The sequence below is a fragment of the Nyctereutes procyonoides genome, unplaced genomic scaffold (genome assembly GCF_905146905.1).
Source record: "Nyctereutes procyonoides isolate TBG_1078 unplaced genomic scaffold, NYPRO_anot_genome, whole genome shotgun sequence".
Taxonomy (NCBI): Eukaryota; Metazoa; Chordata; class Mammalia; order Carnivora; family Canidae; genus Nyctereutes; species Nyctereutes procyonoides.
The window spans coordinates 40183170-40209480 of record NW_026575044.1 but is presented as its reverse complement, the minus strand read 5'-3'; the positions used below and the strand labels follow the sequence as shown (position 1 = coordinate 40209480).

Sequence of the window (26311 nt, the reverse complement as noted above, 5' to 3'; positions counted from 1 at the left end):
TATTTGGATTTCTTAAGGCTAACCATAGAACATAAAACAGAAATAGGTGAGAAGAAAAGCTACTTTTATTTTTGCTGCTATTCTAACTAAATTAGAATTTAGTGGTGGCTGTTTTGGCCTGTTGTCAGTATTGTTCCACTAATGCTACATCCATTATGGAGGAATGCATACGCCACCTTCCTCACTATTTATCTCTAGGACACTGCTCCTCAACGACACAAAAAAACTAAGATACTTTTTTACAGGAGATAGATTTAGCAGTGAAAATCCGCCTTCCCTATCTTTACTAACACATTTAATGAGCTTCCCCAGTTTAAAAAGAAAAAACAAAACCAAAAACCTCCGATTGCAAATGAAGAGACCACTGGATCAATTCTTAAATGTGAGTAGTCAAGAAAGATCTCCCCAGGATCATTCCATAGCAGCAACCAGGGTCATCCTGATACATAGATTGAGTGGAGCTGTACTTCTTAGAATAAAGTGAGGGACACCAACCAGGCCACTGTTCCTTAGAAATGTCTCCCTTCTGGTCTCTCCTGGGGCCCAAAATGTTGGCATTAGTGCACTAAGTCTTTGGATCTGCAACGCACATTGATTTGATAAACACTGAATAAAGACAATTGCACTAGGTACTGCTAGCTGCTCATTGGGGAAGTGCCCTCAAAGAATAAACATTACTAAAAGATTAGAGAAAGGAAAAACTGGGAGGTTACCAGGTTTGCCTGGTAGGTGGACCAGAGTTTTCCAGATGGATATGGGGAGGAAATTCTAAGAGAAGAGATCTGCAGAAGCACAGAGGAGGTTGGAATAAATACGTGCTAGACCAGGTCATGAAAGCCTTGATTTAATACTGATGCCCAAGTAGTGGGGGCTGGATATTCTAGAGCCAGTGGAGATCAGAGTGATGGGTAAGGAAGACATATGTGGGAAGGATGCAGAGTGGAATGAATGGAGAGGAATCAATTTTAGTATATGTGCTGCCGAAGCGAGCACAATGGAGAGGAATCAAAGGTAGGAAGAGCAGTTAAGAGGTTATTGTAAAAATCTATCAAGACAACACCCACACTGGGTCATGATGAGTGATAGAAGGAAGAGATGGTTGTGATGATGTGGTGAAGGGCATAACAATAAAGAGGGTAAGATCAGTTTTAGACATGCCAGGGTGCAAGTGCTGGCAGGACATTCCAGAGAAAATGGACCATCCAACTATGAGATGGAGAGAAGGACCAGGAGATCTGATGATAGGGAAGAGCCAGGAGTTGGGGGGGCTAAGTCAGTGAGTTGGGTTCAAAGAGAAAATTCTTCATCACAAAGTCTTCTCAAGTCTCTCACTTATGGAACAGATAACCCTAGAAAGGACATGTTGAGACTAGTCCTAACTATTAGCATCAACTCTTGAATAGCTGAGTAGAAGGTCTGCCAGTAAATCCAAGGGTGACACCATGGGTAGTCTTAAATAAGGAAAGCCGAGTCTAGAGCCAAGGGTCTTGCTAAGGGAGAACAGAGATGAGTGGGCTAGTGGGGTCCATGGATAGTGTGAAGGTACAGTGGACATCTAGCAAGGCCTAGAATGGGGGATTGCAGCAGAGAGATCTCCCAATTGAGGCAGGAAGGCCTGCTTCACTGTTCTGTCCTGACTAGCTGGTGGGGGAGGAGTGGGGCAAGGGGAAGAAGAAAAACACAGGGTGAGAAGCCCACCTACACTTACCTCCCCAGCACTTCTGCCCACCCCAGCCTGAAAGGCTTTTCATTCTTTGGAAAGAACGAATATGGATCTCTTTCACTTACTCATGTAGGACAGTGGGATTTCAGAGACTTAAAAATTCTGGAGAATAGAATAATTGAGAACAGTGTCCTAGGTATAGTCATTTCAGCATAAGAACACCAGAGTTCCTGTCCCAGCTCCACCAACTAGACTATGACTGTCCATGTCTCATTCTCCTGGGTAGATCTGTCTTGAGGAGCTGGTGTTGAAGCAGCTTGGCATCTCTGGCTCTACATGTCCCCAAATGTACTCTGGGAATAAAATGTCACAGATGAGGGTCAGGTGACATAATGTACGTGAAAGTACCTCGAGAACTTGTTCATTCTATAAAGGAGTTGGTTGTGTATTTGTGTGCAGTTCCCTGTTGCCCCTGAGAACTTACATCCCAGGTTATGTGGGCTTCTCTAGGATGATAAGGGGTGAGCAGATATTTGCCTTCTTCCTTTGGGAATAAAACAGTGTCATTTTTTTTCTTACCTGCACAATTGATGATCACCAATTTTTTTCTCTCGCCCACCTTCCTGTTTGCATTATTAGACTACAGACTGGGGGAAATGGCCCTCTTCTCGGCCCAGCCTGTAGAGCTCTTTCCCTCAAAGACCCTCTGAGCTAGTCCACAGGTGAGGGAGGCTCAGCCCCAAGGATGGCAGCATCCCCACAGCACCATGAAGGAGACAGGAGGGCCAGAGTGATGTGACAGAGAAGAGGCCACACTTGATGGTGGGGCAAAGGAATCAGCAGGATGGTGCCTCTCAACAGTTGATGGCATTTTCATTCAACTTTTTATCCCACAGCTTCTTGTCCAGTGCTTGCCACATAACAGGTTGTTAATAAGTATTTGTCAAATTAATGAAAAGAGGAAGCAAGTAGGAGGGAATCCCCCAACCCAGCCTGCACGGTTTTTCTGCTGGGATGGTGCCAGAGGACTAGGGAGCCCAGGTTAATGGTGTGAGACACTGTTGCGGTGTCGGCGTGAGGAGGTGTCTCCCCCTGAAACATCAGTGGCTACCAGAGGGTTGTGTGCCATTCAGATATATTCTAAATGCTTGGAGCAGAAAGGGTAAGCTCAGTAAAGAAACCTTTTTGTTTAAAAAAAAAAATACTGTCAACAATAGTATGGTGAAAGAAGCAGCATTCCTTAATGTATATATTTTGTATGTCTAGAATTTTCTTTTTTTATTGGAGATTCTATAAGAAGATAAATTCTTTACTGCCATTCACAATGGATTTCACATTCATGCCATTTACATTTTCTTATATTTTAGGTCCTCCTGGCCCCAGGGGTCCAAAAGGTGATAGAGGACAGCAGGGACCACCTGGTCCCACTGGCAACAAAGGACAGAAAGGAGAGAAGGGGGAGCCTGGTCCTCCTGGCCCGGCTGGAGAGAGGGGCCCAATTGGGCCAGTCGGCCCCCCCGGAGAGCGTGGCGGCAAAGGTTCCAAAGGCTTGCAGGGCCCCAAAGGCTCCCGTGGATCCCCTGGGAAGCCCGGGCCCCAGGGCCCCAGTGGAGACCCAGGGCCCCCTGGGCCCCCTGGCAAGGACGGCCTCCCCGGCCCTCAGGGCCCTCCTGGCTTCCAGGGACTGCAGGGCACCGTGGGAGAGCCAGGAGTTCCTGGACCACGGGGGCTGCCGGGCCTGCCTGGGGTGCCGGGCATGCCGGGCCCGAAGGGACCCCCTGGGCCCCCAGGCCCCTCAGGCCCCTCAGGGGCAGCGATGCCCCTGGCCCTGCAGGACGAGCCGACCTCCGCACCCGAGGCCAACGGTAAGCACGAGACTTCCCTCACCCCTGGGGTCAGGGGCATTGTGTGCGCCTGTGGCCAGCCACCCACAGCCCCCCACAGCCCCCCACAGCCCCCGCCCCACTTTACTTGGCATTGAAGGCACCATGTGGGCAGGCACGTGGCCCTGCTGCTCACAGGCTGCTGTGCCAGGCAGTGTCACTCAGGCACACGTGTTTCTCTCTAAACGCCATCACGCTTCCCAGCACTTGTTTATTTAGCTGAGTCAGGCCCTTGGGGGACAGATGCATCCCCAGACATGTCCTTCATGAAAGTCTGAGGCCGGCTACCCCCAACCAGTCTTGTCCTCATTTTATGCCCTTCACCTGGGGATAAACGGCCCTCTGTAACCATGTAGATGGAACTTTCTGTTACTAAAGCCCAGATTTCATTGTTTTTGAGAGTCTTACAGTGCTTCTATTTTTTTTTATAATTACTAAATTCGATTATTAAATTTTAATGACTTGAAAAACCCTCAGTGTTTGGTTAGCAACCAAGCCTATTTTTCTCTCCTTTGACTCACACCCAATTCCACTTGATTTCCTGAAGCACGACTCTGGTCATCTCCATTATCCCACAAGCTCACTTTGGGTTCTGGGTTCTCCCATCCAGTCATTGATTGGTTCCAGATGACTCCAGGCTGATGTGGAACATCTGTATCTGCTCTGCCTTTGGTGGTTGTTTCTGTTAACTTCTGTCATTGTTAAAGACTAATCCAGACGCAGGGGAACTGAGGCCCAGCGCCACTAATTTTCCAGGCTGTGTAGTTTTAACTACTGTGGGCTCTGCAGCCTGCCCCCCAGACTCACACTGGCTCCCAGTGCGTCCGTCACGGGCAGTCGCAGGCTCACACATGGACGCGGGAAGTGCCCCTGGCCTTCGACGGAGCAAGGCCAAAGCCATAGCCTCTTAAACAGAATAACTGAAGAAAAGCATAGCGCTTCATGCGTGCATTTGTCTTTTAATTAATATTTGAAGCATTTGCATCCCTAGGCTGCCCGCCTCACTGGAAGAACTTCACAGACAAATGCTACTATTTTTCGGTGGAGAAGGAAATTTTTGAGGATGCGAAACTTTTCTGTGAAGACAAGTCTTCACATCTCGTTTTCATCAACACCAGAGAGGAACAGGTATGTCTGCAGCATGCTTGGAGAAAACTATAATTTAAGGATAGTTTACATCTGGAAATTGCCTGCTTACAAGGGATTCAAAGATATCAAAAATCCATAGTCACATAAACACGGAAGGCTGCATTATGGAGATTTGGGCTTTATCCAGTGACAAGAAGCATTCATGGCACGGGAATTATGTCCTCTTGCTTCCACCTGGAAGATACCCCTTTTATTAAGGCCGGAGGTATGTGGCTCCTCCCTGTGGCTGTCGAAAGAGCCAGAATGCAGAAGAGAAGCCTGCTGGCTGGAACCAAACACCTAGAAAGAGAAGCAAAGGGGCATGAGCAATGTAGGAGTTAGTGCAAAGGACCAGATATGTGGCCTCAGCAGTCAGGAAGAGCAAAGAAGGCTATGGTGCAGAGCTCACACGTGCTAACACCGGTGACCCCTCCCTCCCTATGTCCCTACCATGTGCCAGCACTGTACAAGGCATATCTCCTTTCACCTCACAGCCACCCTAGAACATGTGGATATTACCATCCCCTTTTACAGATAAGAAGACTGAGGCCCCCCCCCAAGGTTTAATGGCTTTATTCATAGGGTGACATCATAGGGTGATGAGTAAGCTGAGACTGAGACTAAGGTCCCTCTAGCAACAATGCTCTTTGGTGCCACACTGTTCCAGCAGTTTTCTTCCTTTTCCCTAAGTATCTTCAGCAGATGCAGCAGCCCTGAAAACAGAGGTTTCCTGCAGTAACTGACTGGGAATGAGCATCCAGTCAGGTGTCCAGACTTTAGAATATGGAGACTTGGGTCCAGTCTTAGCTCAGCCACTTACTATCTTGGTTGCTGTGACATGCTGGGCATGAGACCTGGCCAGAAGAAGAGCTCGATAATGACACAGCTGTTAGCATTATTAGAACATTGGAGCAATGAGTGATAGAAAGGTGGAATTCATTGAGTTGTCTGGGTGATTTAGAAGAGGAAACACATCCCTTAAATTTCCCCTACAAACTTATAGAAGGAAAAGGTGTCAAAGCCCCAAAATGCTGCAAAATAAAACAGGTGCAGTAAAAAAAAAAAAAAAAAAAAAAAAGCAGAAGCATGTGGGTGCTCTAACATACATACTCTCTTCAATGTCCCTTTTTCCTCCAAATGTTGCAGGGGAGGGGGGATTTCTCCCAGATATCTATTCCTCCAAAATAATAACATACTGTCACTGATTTATTTTCCAGCAATGGATAAAAAAGCAGATGGTAGGGAGAGAGAGCCACTGGATAGGCCTCACAGACTCGGAGCATGAAAACGAATGGAAGTGGCTGGATGGGACGTCTCCAGAGTATAAGTGAGTGTTCAGAGCCTTCCAGGCTGTTCTCTGTTTTTCACCCCTTGCCTGACCCCTTGCAATCTCTTCCTTAACCACCTTATGTCCAAATGCCCCTCACACTGAGGCTTCTGGTATCCATTGTATATTTCCATGTGTGGTAGAGAATCAATATGCTATAAAATAGGGGTTTTTTCTCCTTTTCATGAAGTGAATTTTTTCATTTCTATGGAAAAAAATCAAAGTCTCATAAAATCTCACAGTATGGTACTTGAGGTGAGGTGTTCTCTTTAAACACTGCTGTGAAGGGTAAGACTCCTTCAGGCAGGATTAGAGCTTGCTCCAGCCATGTTTCTGATGAGGGCTCACAGCTTCCTTTGGGAAACCCCATCAGTGGCCCTGACCCCAGCTGGGCTTCTGGCCAAAGTGTGATTATGAACTACAAGCTTATGACAGAAATCAGGAACAAAGGTTTGTGTGGGATAATCATCTCCTAAGTGTTTGAAAAGCCCTTGTAAGTCTGGTGTGACCTGAGTCCCATAAAGGCAGCAACACAGAATGGAAGCCTTGTATGAGACCTGCTCAGGCTCCCAGGCTCATGGAAGCTTCTGAGCCCCAAAGTCAACTCCAGGGCTGTCATGTCCACTCCTTCCTTAATACTACCGAAGGGTCAGAAGATGGCCGAACTGTATCAATTTGACTTTCACGTCTTCCAACTTCTGCTTTGCCTCTAATGGATGCAAATATATGCAGCAAACTGCACCACATGGCACAGAATTTATGAAAACTCACCTCCGAAGAATCACCCTTTCCTTTGCCGGAGAAGAGGAAGCAGACCCTGCAGAGGCTCAAGCAGGCTTCGTGGTCATGACACCCAGGGAGGAGATAGCGAAGTGTTTCAGGGCTAAGACAGTGTCGGAGGTATTGAGTGAGGGCCTGGAGCAGTCAAGGAAGGGGAGCAGGGGCCAGAGGTGGTGGAGAAGCCAGTGAGAGTTCTGTGGGGGTTCCTGGGTAGCTCAGTCAGTTAAGCTCAGACTCTTGATTTCAGCTCAGGCCATGATCTTAGGGTGGAAAGATGGAGCCCCAAGCCCAGCTCTGCAAGCAGCGGGGAGTCTGCATGAGATTCTCTTTCCCTCTATCTCTCCTGCCCTGCTCACTTGCATACTCTCTAAAAAATAAATAAATCTTTTTTTAAGAAGCTTATGTGTGCATGTGCTTGGGCACCGGTAGACAAACAGGCTGATTTTTACTTCTTTTTTTTTTTTTTAAGATTTTATTTATTTATTTATTTGATAGAGAGAATGCAAGAGACAGAGGATGAGCTGAAGGAGAGGGGCAACAGGAGAGGAACAGACTCCACACTGAGCAGGGAGCCCGATGCAGGAGTCAATCCCAGGACCCTGAGATCATGAGCTGAGCTGAAGGCAGACACTTAACCACCTGAACCACACAGGCATCCCTGCCTTTAAATCTTCTATTTGACCAGCAGGATTAGAGGGTATAGGCCAAAACTAGAATAAGGCCATCTCTACCAGTGACCAAACATCAAGATGGAACATGAGGTTTCAATCTGCTGCTACTAAGGCGAGCCTCACAGTGCCCCCAGGGCAAATGGCTATGTGCCTCCTGGCCCAACACATTTCCTGTCTGCATCCTCCGCACCTGTCCTTGGGGAGAGGAAGCTACACCACACCCTGGCACTCGGGGGTTTGGCTGACAGCCCCAGGAGAGCGCCCAGCATGGCAGAGATATACCTCAAGAGACTCAAAACAGTTGGGAGGGTTGACAGTGGAGACAGAAGGCAGAAGTTATTAAAGGATAAATGTAAATCTTGTCTTAGACAAGAGTGCCAGAATCTTTTTTTTTAAGGGAGTTGAGGGTAGGCAAGCTTAAAGAAAACATCAGCCTCTTCACTTTCCTCACAGCCCTAAGTGCAATAAAGGTCTAGGTTAGACTCACTAAGAAATTCAATCTGCAGCCTTCCTCCAAGAAAAAAATGTGATTGGCCCACATGGGATGGATCGAGCTGGAACATTACAGTCTTCACCAGCTTTCCCAAACTGGAAATTTTCTCCTCTTTCCTGGGCTCTTGCAAGAATTTGGTGATTTGAGAGGAGAGCACGAGTGTCAGTACCTAGGCCCTGAGAAAGATTCGATCACCAGACACCTTCCTGGGAACTCTGTCCGTAGCCACAGCCACCTTGGATCCTCCTGAGAGCTTGGCTTGTGCACCCTCGCCACAGCACACACTGTGCCTCTCCTTTCCCCCCCAAAGGAACACATATCCTTGAAAAGTCCCAAGGTTCAAGTTTTAAAACCAAGAATAAATTAGGCAGATGTATTATGAGGCTTCAATAATGAAAGGCTAATTTAATTTGACATATAATAATAAACACTGCTCAAACTAGAAAAAGAGCCAGTGCAGTGAGGTCCAGGTTCCAGGGTTTGACGTGGCATTCATAGCTGCCGGTTACTCATCCATGTGAAATCTCGTGTCCTCCTGTAGCAACGAGTAGTACAGAAGGACCTACATCAGTATCGTGAAAATGAAATGTGATTATACATATAAAACATTTAGGACAGTGTGTGGCCCGTGGGAAGTGCTCAAGAAACGTCACCTACTAGAATCAGTATTACTATCACTGTTACTGTCATAACCATCACTATCTTCACACTAGTCAGGAACTGCTGAATACTACCACCTGGCCTTTAGGTACTTGACTAGGTCCTGAAAGAGATGCCACACACACTATCTGACTCAGATCTCATACCAGGGCTGTGAAGAAGAACATTCTCCATCATGGCCTGGGATGGGTCTGGGCTTCAGGCTCTTAGAGGTCTCTCACCAGTATGTCTCCCAGACACTTCACCTGCCCAGGCTCACCCTCACCTTCTTCCTGTGTTCCTCTGGAACCTCCCTGTGCCTTGCCCAGGCTGCAGAAGAATCAGTCAAGTTTCCCAACTGTCCTCTTACCTTTCCCCCTCCCACCAGCACACCCACCTTCACACCTGTGCGCGCACACACACAGAACACCCTCATACTCATAGCGCTTTTGAAATTGTTTCAGGTGTCTGTAGTTACTGTTGAGGTGGAAATAGACAGGAGATAAAAGGTTCTCCCTGCCTTTTGCTTCCCCACCCCCGTCCATTTTTATGCTGAGACCTAGTTGACAAAGAGTGCCGGATAAAACAGACTAATAGCAATGGTAACATGGAATGGATGCTGGATGCCAAAGGCTTGGGGCGTATACAGACCCGGACTAAGGTTTATTTCTAATAAAACATATGATCTGACTCATTAAATCTTTGGAAACTGGGGAAAAGGAGAAACAATCTGCAGTGGCTCAGGACAGTGCCCAGGACAGGTTCGCAGATGCTTTGGGTCCACACACCAATACAATTCTAAAGGAAAGAAGACTAAAGTGCTAAAATATGTTGTCAAGATTTTATGTGCCACTTAAGGATGTATTTTTTTAGATCACCTATCAACAAATCATGACATTAAAAAACAAAGTCTATGGGATTCCTGGGTGGCGCAGCGGTTTAGCGCCTGCCTTTGGCCCAGGGCGCGATCCTGGAGACCCGGGATCGAATCCCACGTCGGGCTCCCGGTGCATGGAGCCTGCTTCTCCCTCTGCCTGTGTCTCTGCCTCTCTCTCTCTCTCTCTCTCTCTCTCTCTCTCTCTGTGTGACTATCATTAAAAAAAAAAAAAAAAACAAAGTCTACAGTCCTTTCCAAGAAGACATTTGGCCATCATACATTCTTTCTTACACACACACACACACACACACACACACACACACACAGAATTGTCCTTATTTTTCTCATCCACCATAGATCTGTGAAAACCTCTTTCCTGGCCAGCATCAGATCCCAGACTGGAGATTGGGATCCAGGAGCCCACAGTCCTGTGTCTGCATTCACTGAATTATCCTGGAGAGTCCATTGTGAGACAGCCTCCGTGCTGGCCTGAAGGATCTTTTCTAGAGTCTAGGGGCAACAAGATGAGTGAGACTCATGTTTAAAAAAAATTTAAAACGTCTCATTTCCAAGATCATGTCACAGTCAAGATAGACACACCAACCCTAAGTGTGGACACAGCAAAAAGCATGGCTTCAAGGGAGATCTCAACATTCTCCTCACAGCAGTTGATAAAACACGAAAGAAAAAAAAAATCAATAGGGATGTGGTAAACACTATCAACTAACTTGGCTTACTTGATGTTTATGGACTATTTCACTCAACAGCTATAAATACACTCTTTTCAAGTACATTCCCCAATTTAAACTATATGAGGGGCCAGCAAACAAGTCTCAATGAATTTAAAAAGAACTGAGATTATACAGAGAATGTTCTCTGACCAAAACAAAATTAAATTAGGGATTGATAACAAAAAGATACCTGCAAAATTGCCAAATATTTGGGAGTTAAAGGACACACTTCTCAATAACCCATGGAGCAAAGAAAAAATGGGAAAGGAAATCTGCAGATGTTTCAAAGAAAATGAAAATACAATATATCAAAATTTGTGGGACGCAGCTAAAACAGTGTTTAGACTCCTTTAAAGTGCTTATGTTTGAAAAAAAAAAGTTTTTAAGTTGAAAATCCATGATCTAAGCTTCTACTTTATGTGGGTGGAAGAGGAGCAAATTAATCCCAAAATAAGTAGAAAGAAAGAAATAATAATGACCTGAAAGCAATGACCTAGAAAACAGATAAATGAAAGAGAGGATCAGTGAAACCAGGAGAAAATCAAAGCTGAACTTTCTCCTCCCAATGGAACAAATGCAATTTGTTGTTTGGCAGAGCCCATCACTGCTCATGGAGGCTACCTGATGGGGAGTTGGACATAGACGCTGCCCACTGGCTCAGCTCAGAGCACGACTGTAAGAGAGTCTTGGAAGGCAGTTCCTACCCACCCTGCTTGCATTGCCCACCTTAGATCAGCAGAGGGTTTCCCAAAACACACTCGAAGCTCCATTGTTCCTTTTGTCCACTTCTTGGTTGCCTGCACAGGACACATTTGGTGGAAGTATCCTGGCGTGAGTAACACTCCCATCTCTGCACTGGGTCACCTCTCTGTCCATGCAGACTGCTCCGTATCATATTACAAATTGTGTTTTTTAGACTGTAGAGCCAGAGAATGGTGGACACCAGAAGGGAACTTTCAGAGTCATCCAGTTCACGAAAAACTCACTCTGGTCTATGCTTCATGTCTCTATCAGAGTGGCACCGGCTTGGGCCACTAGAGAGAACTCTACACCCTGTTATCGGGAGAAAATTCTACAGCAAAGTAACACTTCTCATGACAAAGATTTTCCTGTTTTGAAGCCAGGTTTTTACCAGCAGAAGTTCCGTGGCCATGAAGCCTCAGTCAATCTTGTGGTTGACGAGAAAGTACTAAGTTGTGAGGTTGAAAGGGGCTATTCCCAAGATTGAGCGTTTGTACTCTGCCTCCTTTAGGAGAAACCAAAATCCGTGGTGGGGAGGTCCCCCCCCACCCCAGCTGATGTGCTTGTGTGCTTCCAGCTGACAGCAGCCGTGAGGCCCAGGGCTTCCAAGGTCTCTGGTGTACGTAGAGTGTGCTGCCCAAATACATATGTGTGTTGCTACCCAACCACTTCTGTGATGTGTCTATTATAATATGGGATTTGCCGCATAGGCTTCAGCCATCTTCTTTCCAGAATCTACTTGTAAAGGAGGTTAAGGCACAATTTAAGCTGAAATTCTTCTCCAAAATATATACACTCTGTTTATCTGACATGCTCTGTTCTGTTTTTATCACAAGCATGCAGGATACAAGGTATTTGCTACAAATCACTCCGTGTGATTTTGGCTTTTCCAAAGAGATGCTTTGAGACTGGGTGCTTAGACTGCAAGACAAAGTGCCCTCTGCAACCTGGCTTCTCTACCATCCACCCCACACCAGTCCCCTTAGTCACTCACTCGCAGCCAGAGGATGGCATCCTACTTCCAGTCCCACAGGAAAACCCTGAACACCACATGCAAAGAATTCCAATGACTTAAATAATGGGGAATAGTGATAAAGGTTATCTCGTTCATATCAGTCAGTTATCTTGTGGTCTAGTCTATAAATTCCATTTATCTACTTAACTGGAAGGAAATGCAAGGGGAAAAATACTAAGCAGGTCTTCCATCCGAAGTCCTATTTATACAACTTCCCAGTGAACGGAGATAAAGCATATCAAATGTCCCATCATTATACATTCAGGAATCACAGATCTCAAATGCTGTAAACAAAACTGGAATCAAACCCGCGCACACTGCTGGCAGAAATTAACCAAGTGTATGTCAGCAGGCTCAAGCTGCTCAGACATCGCTGACATTGCCGAAGGGGGTCCCATCAGGTGGATGGAAATCCATGCAAAGAACAGCTGTGAAAGTCAACTATTTTTCCTTCCAACCTCATTTCTCTCTGGCATCACTGTGGCAGTCTGAGATTTTTAATTCACTTGTTTCTTGCCTATTATATAAGTCCTGTGAAAGCTGGACCTCTCTCTTCTCTCTGCACTGCTATGTCGTCATCATGTAGCATCATCCCTGGCACATAGTAGGTGTTCTGTGGATGTCTGTTGAGTGAACGTGCAAATGAATATTTATAATGCTCCCTCTTATCATTCCATTTTTACTCTCTTCAGTTGATGGTTTCATCTAAATTATCTCTTCGTCACTAGATTTGAGGTCACTTTTAAAATCCATATATATATATATCCCTATAAAATCCCTATATATATATATTTGATGTATATTTGATACATACATTTGATGTGGGGGAGTCAGTTTTACCTTGTCTCCTCGCTCTTTTACTGTAACTTTACCCATCCTTGCCCTCTGGTCTTATTGATACTCCTGTCAAAAGATGTAGGAAAATAGGGACTGTATCCTCAGATGACCCCAAGACACCCTATGGCTGAAAGGGTAGTGAGTCATCGTTTATGGGAAGAGCCTTCTGCTGCACATTTTTTTTTCAGACCCTCCACACGAGGCAAGCTTGTCTTCTCAGGCAATAACCACAAGCTTCTATGCAAGAACCTGCTTCGAGAAAGTTCAGTTTTCAAGTTTTGAGTCATGGAAGCACATCTAATTTATTGCATAGAAATAGAATCAAGAACAGCAAACTCTGGCAAAGTGGTGTTTTGAGCTGTGGCATCCAAGTGAACAAGTCCCAAGTGAACTCATCCTAAAGAAAACTTGTTTTTGAGAATTTCCCTCCCAAGAAAGGCAGTGAAATGTATGAGTCATTTTCAGTAAGATTAAATTACTTTCTTTTTAAAGCAAACAACTATCTACAACTTAGGCAGACTACCTTAACCCAGGGTTGGTAATTGCAAATTCTTGTAAACATATATCAGCTGTCCCTCCCTTTCTCTGCCTGATGCTTTGAATTGTCACAGGAAAGTTATCAGAATATTCAAGCACCCCTCTGGGTTCTCGTAAGAGTGAGAGAGTGTGTGTATGAGTGTGCATTATGTCCTCAGAGTGCATATATATTCATACACAAACATATATACACGTATCCAGAAGTCAGCATTCCAGTACACACTGGAAAGTTACTCATCTAACTGTATTGCCAGAAGGACCTACTCCCTCAGCATTGTGATGGAGCATCTCAATGAGTTGATTTCATTGTGGTAAAGATAACAAGCCTACAGGGAGATGCTGCATTATACACTACTTCTGCAAAACAGCTGCTTTTTATTCTGAATAAGAACAGCTTTTTAAACAGTGCCTTTTCATTCCGGGACAAATGACATGCTTCACTTTTGTGTTTTACATTTCTCTGCTGCTCTTGGGTAAAGAAAACTTTTGCATGACTTGCAAATAACACTCAATTTCTGTTTTGTTAAAAGAAATTGGAAAGCCGGACAGCCAGATAACTGGGGTCATGGCCACGGGCCTGGAGAAGACTGTGCGGGGCTGATTTATGCCGGACAGTGGAATGACTTTCAGTGTGAAGAGGTCAATAACTTCATTTGTGAAAAAGACAGAGAGACAGGTAAGCAGGAGAGGGGACCTGCAGGTGACCTGCAGAGCTTATATGCTGTGAAGGGGTGAGATGTGAGGAGTATGAGGTCTCTAAACACAAGCTCTGCAATTGGGTTCCAGTCCTGTTGCTGCCCCTTACTGGGGGGGCAGGTTGTTAACCTCAGGGAAATAGTAATAGTATCCTCTTTGTGGGGTCTTCATGAGAGCTTAACTAAGTTAATAAATGTGCCTAACTTATAGAAAATAAATGTTCAGTGAACTATTGTAGGTCATTATCTTGTAATATTGTCAGTTAATAAATTTGGTACCAGTGTTACATCTTTTATATAGAGTTCCATACACAGACAATTTAGGTGGCCAACCATTTAATTCCACATGTATTTATTGAGCATTGGATATGGGCCAGGTGCGGTGGTAGATAATGGAGGGAGATAGTCTATACACCTTGTAAGCCAGAGGCTTTTGGATGTATATATCTTTTATTTCAAAAGATACTTATCTAAAGCTTCACTTAATACATGACTGTTTTCAGAATGGAGCGTGTTAGTTGTTTTGGGTTATTTTTTTTAAAGATTTTATTTATTTGAGAGAGGAAGTGAGCGAGCAGTGGGGAGGGGCAGAAGGAGAGAGAGAGAGAGAGAGAGAGAGAGAGAGAGAGAAGTAGACTCCCCACTGAGCAGAGAGCCCAACTTGGGACTCGATCCCAGGACCCCAAGATCATGACCTGAGCCTAAGGTAGATGTTTAAACAACTGAGCCACCCGGGTGCCCGAACATCTTAGTTTTCTTCATCAGAACTAGATTTAAACATTTATGGTGGGAGAAGGAGGAAATGGGGAATGAATCCTAATAAGTATGGATTTCTTTTGGGGTGTGATGAAATGTTCTAAAATTAGATACTACAAAATTGTACAAATTTGTGAATATACTACAAGCCACAAAATTGTGTACTTTCAGTGGGTGAATTATGTCTCATAAAGCCTTTATAAAAATGGTGATGGTAGGGACGCCTGGATGGCTCAGCTGTTGGGCGTCTGCCTTTGGCCCAGGGCATGATCCTAAGGTCTTGAAATTGAATCCTGCATCAGGCTCCTGAGCTGAAATCAAGTCAGACACCTAACTGACTGAGCCACCCAGGTGCCCCTAGAAAATAGGCTTTTTTCACAGAAGGACTGAGGATATCTTCCAGCCTGCTGTCTGCCCAGTGCCCTAGAGGTGGTAGTCTGCCAACAACTGTCTCTCTGATTGCTACAGCCCCCACAGGACCCAGGAACCCAAGTCTCCCTGGCCTGTAGAGCCAGACAATCAAAGGCAAACCCTTGGGCAAAAGCCAAGGTACCAGACATGTATGAAAGCTCCTTTCTAGGAGATACTGGTGCTGTGGAGCCAGGTTGAGGGTCAGAGTAAAGAGGGTGCCGGCCAGTCTCTGTCCCTGAGTGTATTCCAGCGGGCTGCCAGAGATGTGTGTTAAGTTAGGTGCCTGCCCACTGTGCCTACACTTTAATATAAGCAAATGAGCTTCTTGCATGTAAACTCTGGGTGCAATCGGCTGCCTCTGAGTCTGGCCATGGGGTGGGTTTGCTATATAGCCTTGTGGGTTCATAGATACAAGCCCCTTTGATTTTCAAAGCTCAATATTTTGGGGACTTGTCTCTCAGGTGCAGGTCTTAAAGGTTGGAGTGCCTGATGTGGGGTTTAAACTTTTGACTCCTCAGGGAGAAGCTCTGGGTTTTGAGTTTTCCTGATTGGGGGGTCTCACTGTGCCAGGTGGTGGGATTTATGGCAAGATTGTGCCCCAGCCTCTCCTACCCACTTTGATGTGCGTGTGTGTGTTTCTTGTTTGCTTAATGTGTAGGAACTGCTCAGCCAAGCTTTAAGTATTTTTCAGAGACAGCTGTCCCACTTGGTGTGTTTGTGGGACATTCCATCTTGAATCGGAAGCTGTGATTTCTTGTTTAGATATTTGCCACTCTGGTGGCTACAGAGCTTACACTTGTGGTCTCATGGGACTGGATAGATTTGCAGACTTTAAACACTGCTGCCTGAAGGTGTGACCTCCAATCAGCCTGAACCTAGGTGCTGATGGGGATCTTCCCCCTTGGGACACTGCCAGGTCCTGGCACACACTCAACTGTGGGGAGCTATTAAAAATAAAATAGGCTGCTTAAACAATTGGAACGTTTGAGGGACAACCAGGAGCCAGAGTGGCGTTGAGCGATAATGTTCCTCTCCTATCTGAGGCCACTCCTTCAAGACTGAGAAAGGTGGTTGTTCCATTTAATGCATAAAAACCAACACCAAGAGTCAAGCAAAATGAAGAAACAGAGGAAAATGTTCCAAACAAAAGAGCAAGATAAAACTGCAGGGGGGATTTAAAAAACCCTCTTCATGAAATGGAAATAAGTAGCTTAACTGATAAAGCACTCAATAATGGTCATAAAGATGCTCCCTGGGAGACCAGGGAAGATGATGGAATAGGAGGATCCTGAGTTCACCTTGTCACAAGGACACACCAAGGTAGCAGCTACTTCCATGCTATGAACTCCGAAAACTGGCAGAACAGACCTTCCCCAGCTAATCAGAGAGAGGAGGCCACATCATAAAAGGTAGGAGGGCCAGAGGTGTGGTTGGAAGCCAACCCCCCCACCGTCACCGTGACAAACCAAAAATGGGAGGGACATCACGAGCATGGTGAGGCGGGCGAGAGGATCAGACTCCACACCCGGCACCTGCGGCACCAGGACCTTCACAAGGAAGACGGGAAGACGAGTCTTCATAACATCTGGCTTTGAAAATCAGTGGGACTTAAACTCCGGGAGAGCTGGAGAGCAATAGGAAACTGAGTCCCCACCCTTAAGGAGTCAGCATACATAATAACTCTGCCCAACTCTGCCCATAATAACTCTGCCCAACAGAGTTTGAAAGGCACGTGGGTTTGAAACAGAGTTTGAAAGGCACCTGGGACTAATCTTAGAACGTGTGCTGAAAGGGCAGGGATCGGAAGATTTCTCTAAGAACAAAAGTGCTGGTGGGCACTATTTCTCTTTTTCCCAGCCTAGATAGCCAAGCCTTGTAGGAGCCAGTGCTAACACTCTCCATCTACCTTACATCCTCTACCCTGGCATTCGCCTGCAGAACCTCCCCCCCAAACACACACACACACACACACATCTCCACAAGCATTCCTCCAAAGCAGCTCCTACCTGCCACATCTGGCATCCCTGGCCAGGACAGTACTATTCCAAAGTGACTCCTGTCCTGGGGAGGTGAGGAGATAACTCCACACACCAGTGTACCTGCAGTTCCTACAACTGGGCTTCTTAGCTGGCTGCACAGGGATCAAGGCCTGCCCTTTGAGGCACCTGCAGCTGTGGAAGAAAGGTTCATGGTGGACAACTAGCCTGACTTCTGGTCCTACCCATTAGTGAACTCATGGCGGCTGCTGACAGGCCTCTTAACAGCACAGGGAGCAAACTCTGCTCAGCGCACCCACAGCAGGCAAAGTAGGTCATTGTATCTGGCTGTGTTGAAAGCAGTCACAGCTCAGCCACAATAGGAGGGCACCCCTGGAGCGCCAGGTTCTGGTGACCGGGGGCAGGGTTGTGATGGTGGTGGTGGATTGCACTGTAGCACACCATAGGACGTCTACACAAGGCCACTACTTTCAAGATCAAGAAATGCAGCTTCCCTACCTAATACATAGAAACAAATATAGTTAGAATGAGGAGCCAGAGGGATATGGCCCAAATAAAAGAACAAGATAAAATCACAAAGAGCTAAATGAATGGACATAAACAATATGACTGATAAAGAATTCAAAGTAATGGTAGTCTCTGCACTTGAGAAAAGAGTGGACGAACTCTGTGAGAACTTCAATAAAGAGATAGAAAATATAAAAAGAAGCAGTTGGACCTAAAGAATTCAGTAACAAAGAATACACTAGAGGGAATCAATAGCAGATCAGAGGATCAGAGGATCTGCACAAGTACAGATCAGCAATCTGGAAGACAGGGTAATGGAAAGCAGCCAAGCTGAAGAGCAAGAAGGAAAAATAAAAAGTGAGAGGAGGTTAAAGGGACCTTTGTGCCATCATCCAGCATGATATTATGCACATTATAGGGATCCCAGAAGGAAAAGAGAAAACGGCAGAACACTTACCTGAAAACTTCCCTAATCTAAGGAAGGAAACAGACATCCAAGTCCAAGAAGCACATAGAGCCCCTTATAAGATGAACCCAAGGATATCTGTTACACATTACTTTTTAATTGTTATGAGAATTTATGGACGAAGTGGGTGATGGGTATTGAGAGGGGGCACTTGTGATGAGCACTGGGTGGTGTTATATGTAGGTGATGAATCACTAAATTCTACACCTGAAACCAGTTTTACCTACATGTTAACTTACTAGAATTTAAGTAAATATGTGAAAAAAAATAAAAGCAACAGAAATGAAAAGTTATTTGCAAGGGAAACCCCATAAGCCTTATTCAGAATTGGAGAGAGATAATTTCCCAGATAATCAAAAGCTTAAAGGAGTTCATCACCACTAAACCAGCCTTACAAGAAATGTTAAAGAGACTTCTGTAAGCTAAAAAAGAGTGCTAATTAGTAACAAGAAAACATACAAAAGTATAAATCTTACTGGTAAAGGTAAATAGTAAAGATGGTAGATTAATTCCTTATAAAGCTGGTGAAGGTTAAAAGACAAAAGTAGTAAAAATAACTATATAATAAAGGAAACACAAGATAAAAAGAAATGTGAAATCAAAAACAAAATGTGGGAAGTGGGAGTAAAAATGTAGAGCTTTAGAATGCAAACTTAAGTTGTTATCAAGTTAAAATAGATGGTTATAAATATAAGGAGTTATATGTAAGTTTCATGGTAACAATAAAGCAAAACCTATAGTTGATACACAAAAGAAAATCTAAGCATACCACTAAAGAAGGTCATCAACTCACAAAGGAAGAGAGCAAGGGAAGAAGAAAGGAATAGAGAGGAACTATAAAACAAGCAAAAAAGCAATTTTTTAAATGACAGTAAATATATGCCTATCAACAATTGCTTTAAATGAATTAAATTCTCCTATCAAAAGATATGGAGTAGCTGAATGGATAAGAAAACAAGATTCATGTGTATGCTGCCAACAAGACACTTACTTCAGACATAAAGATACAGGCTGAAAGTGAAGAGATGGAAAAACAAAAACCAGAATATGGGATAGCTATATTTATATCAGACAAAACAGTCTTTAAACAAAGACTGTATAAGAGACAAGAAGGGCATGACATAATAAAGGGGTCAGTCCAATAGGAGGATATAACATTTGTAAATATTTATAGAGCACCTAAATATATGAAACAAATATTAAGAGACCTAATAGCAACACAATAGCAATAGATACCAAAAACCAGACTTTAATACCCCACTTACATCAGTGTATAGATCATCCAAACAGAAAATCAATGAGGAAATATCAGCCTTAAACAATGTATTAGACCAGATGGACTTAACAGACATATACCAAACACTCCACCAAAAATCAACAGAATAGGACACATGGGTGGCTTAGTGGTTGACCATCTGTCTTTGGCTCAGGTCGTGATCCTGGGGTCCTAGAATCAAGTCCTGTATTGGGCTCCCCACAGGGAGTTTGCTTCTCCCTCTGACTATATCTCTGCCTCTCTCTCTTTGTCTCTCATGAATAAATAAAATCTTTTTTAAAAATCAACAATACACATTCTTCTCAATTGTACATGACCATTCTCCAGGATAGATTATATATTAGGCCACAAAACAAGTTTCAATAAATTTAAGGAGACTGAAATCATATCAAACATCTTTTCTGACCACAATGATATAAAGTTAGAAAGAAGAAAACTGGAAAACTCACTAATATGTGAAGATTAAATGACATGCTATTAAACAAGCAGTGGACCAAAGAAAAAAGAGAGAGATCAAAAAATTCCTTGAGACAAATGAAAATGGAAAAACAGCATACCAAAACTTACAGAATGCAACAAAAGCAATTCTAAAAGTTCATGGCAATAAATGCCCACCTCCACAAGCAAGAAAAACTCAGATAAACAACCAAAGTTTACATCTCAAGGAACTAGAAAATGAAGTCCAGAGTTAGTAGAAGGTAGGAAATAATAAAAAGAACAAAGGCATGCAATGCAGACGAAGAGGACAATACAAAAGACCAATGAAAAGAAGAGCTGGTTCTATAAAAGGATAAATGAAATCAACAAAACTATAGCTAGACTCACCAGAAAAAAAAAGAAGGCAGACTCAAGTAAAATCAGAAATGAAAGTAGAGATATTACAACTGATACCATGGAAATACAAGAATCATAAGAGACTACCATGAACAATTATTGACAACAAATTTGACAAGCTAGAAGAAATGGATAAATTTCTAGAAATATAAACCTACCAAGACTGAATAACCAAGAAAATAGAATATGTGAAGAGACAAATTATTAGTAAGGAGACTGAATCAGTAATTAAAAACCTCCCTACAGACAGAAGTCCAGGACCAGATGGCTTCACTGGTGAATTCTACCAAATATGCAAAGAATTAATATTAACCTTCTCAACTTTTCAAAAAAAAATTGAAGAAGAGAGAATGCTTCTAAGCTCATTTTACAAAGCCAGCATGATCTTGATACCAAAAACCAGACAGATACACTACAAGAAAATTACAGACCAACAGCCCTGGTGAACATAAATGCAAAAATCCTAAAAAAAAATATTAGCAAACTGAATTCAATAGTATATTAGAAGAATCATACACCATGATCAAGTGGAATTTATTTCAGGGAGACAAGGATGGTTCAATATCCACACATCAACTAATGGGATACATTAACAAAATGAAAAACAAAAATAATATATCTCAATAGATGGAGAAAAGCATTTGACAGAATTCAACCTCCGTTTGTAATAAAATAACTCTCAACATAGTGGATATAGATTCCTCAGCATAATAAAGGTCATATGTGACAAGCCCATAGCTAACATCATATTCAGTGGTGAAAAGCTGAAAGCTTTTTCTCTAAGATCAGGCACAAGAAAAGGATATGGCCATTCTTGCCACTTTTATTCAATGTGGTATTAGAAGTCCTAGCCTGAGAAATTAGGGGTTGGGGGTGGGTGGGAGGGAGAAATGAAAGGCATCCAGATTAGAAAGGAAGAAGTAAAACTGTCACTATTTGCAAATGACATGATTTTATATATAGAAAATCCTAGACTACACACACACATACACACAAACACAAAACCAAACTGTTAGAACTAATAAACTATCCAGCAAAGTTGCAGGATACAAAACCAGTATACCAAAATCTGTTACATTTCTGCATACTAATAATGAATAAGAAAAATTAAGAAAACATCTTGACTTACCGTGGCATCAAAGAGAATACCTAATAATTAACCAAGGAGGTGAAAGATTATGAGACAAAACTATGAGACCCTGCTGAAAGAAAATGAAGATGACATAAATAAATGCAAAGATATTCCATGCCCATGGACTGGAAGGATATTGTTAAAATGTCTATACTATCCAAAGCAATTCAGTCCTGTCCCTATCAAAATTCCATAGGGATCTTTCACAGAAATAGAATCCTAAGATTTGTGTGGAACCACAAAGGCCCCAAAGAGCCAAAGCAATCATGAGAAAGAATAAAAAAGCTAGAAGCATTTTGCTCTGTGATTTCAAACATATTGCAGAGGCATAGTAATGAATACAGTATGGTATTGGCATAAAAACAAATAGATCAATGGAACAGAATAGAGAGCCCAGAAATAAACCCACACATATGTGGTCAATTAACTGACAAAGGAGCCGAGAATATACAACAGCAAAAGGACTGTATCTTCAATCAATAGTGTTAGGCAGACCAGACAGCCATATGTGAAAGAATGAAGTGTATATCATACGCAAAAATTAACTCAAAATTGGGCAGCCTGGGTGGCTCAGCGGCTTAGTGTCTGCCTTTGGCCCAGGGCGTGATCCTGGAGACCCAGGATCAAGTCCCACGTCAGGCTTCCTGCGTGGAGCCTGCTTCTCCCTCCGCTTGTGTCTCTGCCTCTCTCTCTCTCTCTCTGTGGGTTTCTCATGAATAAATAAATAAAATCTTTAAAAAATTAACGCAAAATGTATTAAAGACTTAATTCAAGACTTAAAATCACAAAACCCCTCAAAGAATACATAGGCAGTAAACTCCTTGGCATCAGTCTTGTTGATTTTTTTAATCTGACACCAAAAGCAAAGGCAGCAAAGGCAAAAATAAACAAATGGGACTACATCAAACTTAGAAGCTTCTACACAGCAAAGGAAACCATAAAAAAAGGTAGCCCAAGGCTCCACTGATAGATGAATGGATGGATAAAGAAGATGTGATATACACACACACACACAGGAATACTATTTAGCCATAAAAAGAATGAAATCTTGCATTTGCAGTATCATGGATGGAGCTGGAGGGTATAATGCTAAGCAAAATAAGTGAGAGAAAGACAAATACAATTATTGACAAATATGATTATTCCACACTCATGTGGAATTTAATAAACAAAACAAATGAACAAATGGAAAAGGAGAGAGAGACAAAGCAAGGAATGGACTCTTAAACTATAGAGAACAAACTCATAGTTACCAGAGGGGAGGGGGGTTGAGGGGATGGGGGGCATAGGTGAAGGGGGTTAAGGAGAGCACTTGTCCTGATGAGCACCAGGTGATGTATGGAAGTGTCGAATCACTGTAGTGTATACCTGAAACTAATATAACACTGTTAACTAGCTGGAATTAAAATAGAAACTTTAAAAAGTTATAAGAAAAAAATTTTTCTAACTACTTATGATAACAGATGTTAAATACACTTACTGTCGTGATCATTTCACAATATATACAAATATCAAGTCATATTGTACACCTGAAACTAATGTTTATGTCAGTTATATCTCAATTTTTAAAAAAGGAAGAAATTACTTTTTTCTTCTAGAGGTTGTGAAGTGACCCAGACTTGTCATTTGGTTTGCCTTGTTTGGCCATTTGAGATCTGAGTTGAGCCCAGAATAGGCTTCTTCAAAAAGAAATTTACAAAAAATAAAAATTAAAATTAAAAAAAAGAAATTTACCTTTAGTTAATCTGAATAGGAACTTATAGGTATTTCTTTGAAAAAATAATTGAATGATGTATTTTGGAATCTTTCCTATAAAAAAATACATGTTCCTTTTTTGAATTATACATTACATTATTCTTTAAGAAAAACTAATGCCCATTATTTTCCCTCTCTTTTAGTACTATCATCTGCATTATAATGGACTGTGATGTAAAAACGAGCAAATTTCTGGATGGTTCTGAAAGGCAAAAAAGGATACTTCTTTCTGATTGTATCACCTCCTCCAGATTGGAAAAAAGGCACTGAAAACCAATTACTGAAAAAATTGACATCTGGTTATCTTTACCATCCTTCATTACTCAAGGACTTCAGGACTAAAATGTTCCCCCAGTATGAAATATTGATTTTCAGTATGCAAATGGACTGAATCACATATATTTTTCTCAGCCAGTAACTGCACAGTTATGCAAATCACATCTTCCAAAGTATGGATTGCTCCAATCAGAAAAAAGGCTATCATTGGTTGTTGAGTTCTAGGAAGAACTTAAACTGTACTGTGTAAACAGTACCTTACATTTCTAAAATCCCAAATGTAAGAAAAATATGCAGACATACAGATATATAGGTCAACTTAGTAATAATATGAAATATACTTAAAGAGCTTTTAAAACTTTGTATTTTTGTACAAAATATTTGCCTTTTTACAATTTTTTTTCCTTTTCTTCCTTTTTTTTTTGTCATTTTGCCAATATAATACATGGAGCCAAAGAAAACAATAATGGTACTAATAAAAAAAACTCCTAGGGTTTCTTGTCAGATTTAATTCTACCCAATGGCAAAGAATTTTTTTCAGTTGTGGTTTTAAAAGAATAATTAAATATATATGTGGATATATATATATTTTTTAATGTAGCATTTCCTCAGAGGAGTCAATCACTTGAAATGTCTACAAATATCCTTGCAGGGTTTGCCAGGGTAGGTCAAGCCTGAGTATATACATGGCTCAGTCAAGTGGGCGGCATATCGAGCTCATTACCAGCCAACATTCTTGCTGTGTGTGCCTGGCCGAGCCCAGAGGAAGTGGTCAACTCAGGATGTGCTTCTACTTCATTTTGGTGGAGTTAGGGGTGGTGGAGAGGTATCTGTTGGAAAAGAGAGCATTTAGAAAGCCCTGTTTTATGGCTGAGGTATGAATGTGCTTGGTATCAGACCCGTAGTCGAGCTGCTAGTGACCATCAGGACAGTATGGCATCATACCAACCAACGGCAGAGATGCGAGAAAGGTAGGGACAGCTATATGCTACCTGGAAAGTTTATATTTCCTTAATTCAGGTTCCAAAAAACAACTCCAAGGCACAGGCAGGATGAAATGCAAGAGTAAGCTTTTGGCCACTACGTTGAACTGTTGGCAAAGAACCTTTCCTCTGAGCCCATCCTCCTCCTACTCTTGACTTGCCATTGAAAACTCTAACATGGAATGTGCTGAAAATAGGCCTTAGATAAAATTGATGCTCCAAGGCAAGATTTCCATCCAGCAGAATTCCCCCTCCTCCCCTTCCAAGGAGCTCCCCAGGCAGTGCTGCTACCTATCCCAAATAAAATGATAAAAGAATAAAGACAGAGTTTGACTTTCACACCTGCAGCTGCGTGGACTATGTTGTCTTACCCCTAGTCACCATTCATACCATCCCCCATCTCTGCCGCCAAAAATGACCATCTTGTCAGCACCATTATGCCCTACTGTCCTGTCCATGGGGCCTGGTCAGGTTGGCAGGACCCACCATCACCTGGGCTCTGTGATGCCAGATAAGCGCTGGACTCCAGTAGGTCTTCAGGCTCAAGACATTTCATAGATTAAACCAAGTCTTTTTCATCCTTTTCCTGTTTAAGTGTCAGTTAAGATCTGTGCCTAGAAGCAATTTAAACGTCTGATGCCACCACAAGAAGGGAAGAGTGCAAGCTCCCAGAGCCAAGGTTGTTGCTCTCCCAGCCCTTACCTTGCAGGGCTGTCATCACCAGGCACTAGAGAAGTGCTAGAGGCAGCCAGTTGCACACCACCTCCCAGGAGCCCTGTGAAGCAGGCCTGCAACTCTCCCCATGGACAGAAGAGGGGAAGGTCTCAAAGAGGTGACATGGTTTCCTGGGTCACACCATTGCCAAGGAGTAAGACAGGAATCAGGCTTGAGCTCTGAAAATGTTTTAATGTTCTTTAGGAACCAGGGTCCTTCTTAATAACACACTGAACAAAATCAAACAAGTATCACACATGATGCCTCATGTACTTCTCTGTACATTTAGCTATTTATACACCAGGCTTCTGTTCACCTACTCACAACCATGCTGCTCTTTTGGGAGGAGAGATTTAGTGAACTATGATGAGGTCTTCAGGCACCTGATTTGATACATGCTGAACGAAGAAGGAAATGTTTTTCTTCCTAAATGGCTCTTGAAAGAATGAATGCACAGCCAGGAAGAAAAACCCCTTTCTTTCCCTTTTTTATTAATGTTCATCAGTGCCCCCCTATGACTCTTCCAATTTATAGGAGTTAAAATTTAAGCTAAAGCAGACAATAAATGGTAATAGCCACCCCCCATTTAAAAAACCAGATGTTTAAGGAAGTAGGAAGCTATATAAATCAGATAACAATGCCAAGCATGTTTTTTGCCTCAGATGACAAAGCTGGACTCTTCTTGAAAAAGTAAGCATATTAACTCACTCATGACTCAAGTCATACAAGAATGATAACAGTTCAAATATGTTTGGCATTTTTGCATACATTATCTCTTCTAATCTTCATGCAAAACTTACTGTCCTTTATCTTTTTAAAGATTTTATTTATTTGAAAGAGAGAGCATGAGTGGGGTGAGGGGCAGAGGGAGAGAATCACAAGCAGGCTCCCTGCTGAGGATGAACACAGCCCCCCATCCCCAGCTCGGGGCTTAATCTCACAACCCCGAGATCATGACCTGAGCTGAAATCACAAGTCAGAGCCTTAAGTGACTGAGCCACCCAGGTGCCCCTTGTCCCTACTTTAGAAATGAGGAAACAGGGGTTATTTGGAAGACTTGTTGCCCACATAGCTGTGACAGTTGCCTTCAAAAATGCAATTGTGATCAGATTCTCATTCTTAATTCAAAATCCAAGTCCATCCTACCCCACATACCCAGCCTAACATCTTCCAAAAGATCCCAGGTT

At 43.0% G+C, this 26311-nt stretch overlaps 1 protein-coding gene across 1 annotated transcript in view; it reads left to right on the top strand.

Moving 5' to 3' along the window:
* Positions 1-24749, top strand: part of COLEC12 (collectin subfamily member 12) — a 181560-nt gene extending 156811 nt beyond the window's left edge. Inside the window, exons 6-10 of the mRNA XM_055324621.1 lie at positions 3031-3528; positions 4538-4674; positions 5892-6001; positions 13853-13998; positions 23295-24749. Coding sequence (XP_055180596.1) covers positions 3031-3528; positions 4538-4674; positions 5892-6001; positions 13853-13998; positions 23295-23314 — 911 coding nt within the window. The 3' untranslated portion in view covers positions 23315-24749. The remainder of the gene's footprint in view (positions 1-3030; positions 3529-4537; positions 4675-5891; positions 6002-13852; positions 13999-23294) is intronic.
* Positions 24750-26311: the final 1562 nt, after the last annotated feature.